The 6,517-nt window shown below is 33.2% G+C and overlaps 1 protein-coding gene across 1 annotated transcript in view; it reads right to left on the bottom strand.

Annotated features, from left to right (window-relative positions):
* Positions 1-605: 605 nt before the first annotated feature.
* LOC108361671 (uncharacterized) overlaps positions 606-6,517 on the bottom strand; it is a 7,702-nt gene continuing 1,790 nt past the window's right edge. Inside the window, exon 2 of the mRNA XM_017614361.1 lies at positions 606-1,574. Within this exon, the coding sequence (XP_017469850.1) occupies positions 808-1,574 (767 nt within the window). The 3' untranslated portion in view covers positions 606-807. The remainder of the gene's footprint in view (positions 1,575-6,517) is intronic.

Genomic DNA, 6,517 nt, shown 5'->3' with positions numbered 1-6,517 from the left:
AAATCCCCTAGTGTTGATACGAGCACCGACGGAAGGAAAAGGGGGCAGCGAACAAGGAAATGGCATTCTTTTTACTTGTTGTTTACTTGGGACGAAGCACCCGAAGTTGATAAGGAAGAGCTACCAGCCAAACAACTAAGCTCTATAAGCATTAGTATACGGTGCATCCAAGTAAACTTAAACCCAAAATACAAAAGCGCAGTGCCAGTGACAATTTTTAAAGTCACCTATTGCTGCTAATATTGACAGTTACTTTTTCTACTTAATTTTTGTTACTTTTTTATAATTTTTCTTTATAGCTTGGATTTTTTTTTTTAATTTTTATGATTTTAATGTAGTTAGGTTTCATTCCTAATAAATGTGTGTCGATTTCGCGAAAATCGAAGCTACAATGGATTCTGTGATAGTCCTGAATATATCTATTTCGTTTCGATACGTGTATTTTTGATTTTACAAAGCTTCTTATAAGGTCAATTTACCTTTCAGGGGCGTAAAACTGTAGGTCGCTCCATTTGTGTACCAACATCACAACGCACACCACTAAGTGGAAGAGAAGTTCGGCCAAATACATAGTAAAATTATTTTACTAAAATATGTAAGCGCCAAATATTTATTTATTTTATATTACTTAGAACATAACAAATGTTTTATTTACGATCGCTTTATTTTAAATGACAGTTTATCACTATTTATCAGCGTATTTGAGATTAAAGGAATTGAAATTCAGTATTACTATTAAAGTAAATGCATAGTATAGTTCATTAGCAAAACATTTATTGTGCGTAGTAACTTTAAGTTTCAGTCTCGTTATCTTTGCAGTTCTTCAAGCATTGCTTCCTGAAACCGCATACGCACTCGCAATTGCTGCATTGGATCCATCTTATTCAAGTAAGGCAAAAGTGACCGGAAGAAAAGTAGATTCTCATTCTCCTCAGAACAATTTGTGGACTCAGTAAGATTTTCTAGTTCTAGTGCTTCTCTTTTAGCTGGGCATTTGTAGTAATTATCCTTCAAGTGGGATACATCCGGTTTATTATCATATTCTTGAGGATAAGCTCTTTTGCCGCCAGTATAGGTTGGATCTGCGGGTTGAGGTCTTATCATTACTAAAGGCGGCACATCATCATCGACTTGATCTTTGCTTTCATCTAAGGCAAATGCGTCAGACACTCCTTTCCATACTACATCACTAAAATTCGGATCAAGATCCTCCTCCAGTTTGTACACCTTTCTTATGCTTGAGAAAATATTTTCTGTACTCGTAGATGGGGGTAAATTTTGAGGCTGTTCTGTTGGGAGGGCAGGTGAAAAATGCTCTGCCATAATTTTGGTATCATCCAACGAATTACTAGACTCCGAAGAGCGAATATCAACGGAATCTGGCTTAATATCGATAACATTCTCTTTTGGCGTGAGCGTCTCCAGTAGAAAGATTAAGCTATTGAAATGAGTCCATTTGGGTTTATTCTTTTCGGTGATGTAATAGGATTCACCAGAGCAGAATACTGGCACTTGCTTTACTTCTTTGCGGAATTGATCACGTAAACTGCGCCATCTAGTTTTGGCTGCTGTCTCTGCAAGAACGAAAATTTGTCAGAGTTATTTTTGGGTCCTTCAAGATTAGAATGGATTTCGTTTTTATGTTTACAAATCTGTGGACAGTTGACGAAAAAACTCAAGCCTATCTTTCAGGACATACGAAATTGCATATGTCGACAAATCGTATTTTTCTGTCAAAGAGAAAAGTATTGCATATCGAAAGAAATGTAAAATTATTTTATCGCTATTCACAACCGTTAAAAATGTCTCTGTTTGCAACAACTGCATGTTTTCATTTAAATAAAAACGATTGCTGTGACGGTAAAAACAGTTTTGCCGACATATGCTATTTTCTTTGTCCCTGAAAGATAGACTTACGTTGTTTTGTCAAATGTCCACAGAAATTGTTATTAAAAATTATTTAGTCTTTAAAGTTCAGAACCATAAAACGGTGAAAATATTGCAATCGAGTATTGCGGTAGTAGGCCGGGAAGATAGAATAACTAAAACTTAAATATAACGTGGTTTTGAATGTACAACTTTTTCCCATAGACTGGACTTGAAACAAATCTGGCAACACTGATGTACATACGTATGTACCAGTGATGCCAACTAGGGGATAATTCCCCAATTTTGGTGAATTTAAATTTTTCGGGGGAATCGGGGAATGGCTTTAAATTTTGGGGGGATTTAATATACTGACGATGTTTGTTAGAATATTCCTATTGAGAATAAAACTACATATTGTAATAATAATCTCACTGTTACGGATTTAAAACGCACCTCATGCAAACGTGTGATATTAAAGAAAATGCCACCGTGCATAGCCACATTCTTCACTTGGTGTTTATATTTGACACTATCATTTCTCACTTCGTTTGCGCAATGCCAAAGTTTTGAGCAGTCTAATAAATGCAGTATTGCCGGTAGCGATAGTAAAAGTCGGAGAAAATTCGGTTTAGCCGGAAGCCAATTTGTTAGCCGTTTCGCAAAATAAAATTTTATCGTTTTTAGCTGATTTTGCTATTTGCCTAATTTTCTTAGAATTCAAATATATGTTTTCATTTTTACAAATTGCATTAGAAATGGCTACTGACCTTGCACGGTATACGGATTGGACGGTTTGCAAAGCTGTGCCATAGGAAAATCGTTTTTACCATGCAATCCGTGCAATTAGTGCCCGTGTAAGGGCTATGCAACATTTCGAAAATACCCCTAGTGTATTGCTTTCAATTAGCTCCCGCGCATGAACTGCCACACGTAGGGGTGGTCTTTATTTTTTGTTTTGTATTTTATTAAAACAAACGAAAGCTCACTTCCCAAAGCTATGAACGATCAGCTGTTGAAATTGAACGTAAAATTGCCTATAGTTTTGAAAGAAAAATTGCTATAGTACTTCCCGCTTATATGCCTCCTGCTTATAAGCGTTCCCCGATACAAAAATATAATTTCATAAGTAAATTTCCTCCTCAGATGAATCCGAAGGCGAAGCCGAGGAAATAGTATTAGAAAGTTTGCCATTTACGAAAGCACAACTTCATGCAATTAACACCTTACAGAAAAACTTTGAGACAAACAATCAATTTCTGAAAGAACTTGATGCTGTGGAATTAATAAGTTATAGAGAAACCAAAAGTCAGTCAAAATTAACAAATTTTTTTAGGATAGATATTAATCAATGACATTTAATGTAGTTTGTGATTTAGCCGGGATAGCTATTTTTTGTTAATAATTCTAACTGATTTTTTGTTTCATCCCAGCAAACAATAAGGTTTGATATACATTTGGGAATGATTTGAAATCAAAGCCTTTCTCAAATGTCAAATGTTTGAAAATGATTTGATATTGATTTTCAAATTACACCTTTCTCAATAAAAAGGGGAGTTTGATCTCCATTTGAGAATATGGTTAACTCTCAAATCAATTTCAAAGGTTACTTATCAATTGTACTTTAAATGTGGAAATAAAATTTATTATATTTATTTTTTCTTCGCGATGTACATAATAAAAGAAACAATTAAGATAAAGTAATTTATAATAAATTCGTCTTGAAGAGCTGCAGCTTCTTCAATCCGCGAAAACATCAAATCCACTATTTGTGGGCTTACTCTTTGAAAATTTTTTTTATTCACGGTTTTTTTCAATTGATCTTAATTTTATTCTTACAATTTTTGATTTAACTGCACATTTTTATATCGTTTGCCACTTGCCATCTTTCTTCAAATCAACCTCAAATGAATTTCAAAAGTAAAATTTAAACCTCGTTTTCAATTTGAGAATCATTTGAGAAAAACATTTGATATCAAATTGAGAAATACATTTTTCTCAAACGTTTGAAACTGTGTGGGATAATAACCGAGTGATTTTTTTTTTTAAGTATATGTACATGAATGTACTTAATCACCAAAATAGCGCTATGTAAATAAGTATATTTACTGAAACTGTGTGGGATAATAACCGAGTGATTTTTTTTTTTTTTAAGTATATGTACATGAATGTACTTAATCACCAAAATAGCGCTATGTAAATAAGTATATTTACATGCATTAATAACACATTTCCAAATCTAAACAAGTAAGAAAGTCTAAGTTCGGGTGGAGCCGAACATTAAATACCCGGCGCAAGTATTAAATATATGTTTTTTCACCTTTCCGAAAGCTACCGCTAGATGGTAAGCCGGGGTGTATCAATTTTGAGTAAATGAGCGTCCTTAAATTTCGAAATATTGCAGTTTCAAGCATTTCTGAAATTTACCGTTATATGAAAAGCGACCGTAATTTTAGTCCGATTTCAATAATTTTCAACGTTTTGCTTTTATGTGGCAAGCACAATAAAAATACCGAGTTTGGTACAAATTGGTAGAACGGTTACCGATATACATATATGTGATCATAAGTGGGCGGTGCCACGCCCATTTTCCAAAATTTTACCATAAACGTATTTCTTGGTAAAGAATTGTTGCAAGCATCAATTTTGAATAAATTAGCTTCAATATTTACTGATTTATCGAAGATTTTGTATTTCTCTAAATTACCGTTATATGGGATGTGGGCGTGGTTATTGTCCGATTTTAAAAATTTTCGGCGATTTTTTATGCTGTACCAAGGCCAACAACTGTGCCAAGTTTGGAAGAAATTGGTGCAGCGGTTACCAAGATATACACATGTAACCATAAGTGGGCGTGGCTACGCCCATTTTCCAAAAATTTATAATATTCTTATTTTTCGTCTAAAAATTATTGTAAATATCAATTTTGAGTGAATAATCTTCAGTAGTTACTAAAATATCGCAGTTTTCGTATTTCCGAAAATTACCGTTATATGGGAAGTGGGCGTGGTTATTGTCCGATTTCGCCCATTTTCAATACCAACCTACCTTGGAAACCTACATACCAAATTTCGTTGAGATGTCTCAATTTTTGGTCGAGTTATCGTGTACACGGACGGACGGACAGACAGACATGGCTTAATCGATTTCTCTATTCATTCTGAGCTTTTATATATACATTTGTCTATGTCTATCTCGATTCGTTTTGGCTGTTACAAACAACCGTTATGTGAACGAAATTAATATACCCTTGTGCACAAGTGCCCTCGGGTATAAAAACTTGTTTAAATAATTTATAAAATGTGTATCACTGTATTGTTTGAATTCTCATACGCATATGCGTGTTTGGCCCCAGAGCGCTAATCTTTTTATAACCGTAGACGGGTATAAGCGGGTTTTTGAATATAAGGTTTCTACGGTTATAAGCGTCGAAAGTTGTGAATTTTTGACGACGCTTATAAGTCAAAAGTACCGTATGTGTGAGATATGTGTGAGAGATTTTTTCTCTATATGAATTAAAATTAACAAGATTGTTTAATGTCTCAAAAAAAATGTATTCATTTAATAAAGAATCCTCAGCTCTTTTCCGGGTTTCCGTGTTCATTTCTCAAAATATTGTTTCCGACTAAACATTAGCCATTGCAGGCCGAAAAGTGACGTTGCACAAAGGCTACTATATAAGAAGGCACAATTTTTCAGTATAAAGAAAATCCTATTTGTAATTGATCTCTCTTTTATACTTAAGTAATACAAACATGACTTGTGATGTAGTGTATAGCTACGTACAACTTTTAACCAAAAATAAGTTCGGGACTTTACTAGTCTTTTTACCTCTTTATTTAAATAAAACATGTTAATTTTTGTTGAAAAATTTAGCCGTTTTTAAGCGGTTCTTTTTTGACAATTTAGCCGGTCGGCCCAAAAAGATCTGGCCACACAGTAAGTATTTACCACTATCAGGTCTATTTATTACCAGCACAGAATAGACCTGTATATAGATAATTTTTCCAAAAACAAATTTAATTAAAACTGCAATCAGAATTAGGCTTGACACACATATATACTTTGGAGGCAATTTTACCTGCTAAACAACTATTTAAAATTAAACCTCTCTAGTACGACTTGTAGACAATTACAAAAATTCCATCAAGAAATATAAGATTCTAAGGAACGATCCATCTATGCTTGATATAAATACATACATACATCCATAAAGTGAACCAAATAAAAACTGGGACGCAATATTTTAGCAAGTTTCGGCTATTTTTCTTTAATTTATTCAATGTTTATTATTCTTTTATGAAAGTATTGTTGATTACTTAACTAACGCGATATAAATCCAAATTTCAGACTTTGTGCAAAAATTATGCAAAGTTTGACAAAAATTTCTAATTTCTTAATCAGCAACTGAAGAGAAAATTTTGGTACGCAGTTTTATAGTTCATTTAATTTTAGTATAAAAAAGTGCAAATTACCGTTGATTTTTGGCATTTTTTTTTTTTTGTTGACGATGTTCCGCATTTTTTTTCCATACAAAGAATGTTCAACAATTTTTCTTCACGAAATTTACTCAGAAGTACTAGTTTTATATATTATTTAAAAAGGCTGTCCTTATTATGTCATTATAATGAATGATATTTGTTTTTTTTTT

This window comes from Rhagoletis zephyria, unplaced genomic scaffold (genome assembly GCF_001687245.7).
Source record: "Rhagoletis zephyria isolate East Lansing unplaced genomic scaffold, Rhagoletis_zephyria_1.1 Rzeph_scaffold_00813, whole genome shotgun sequence".
Taxonomy (NCBI): Eukaryota; Metazoa; Arthropoda; class Insecta; order Diptera; family Tephritidae; genus Rhagoletis; species Rhagoletis zephyria.
The sequence above is the reverse complement of the archived record's forward strand: the minus strand, read 5'-3'. Positions and strand labels throughout refer to the sequence as shown.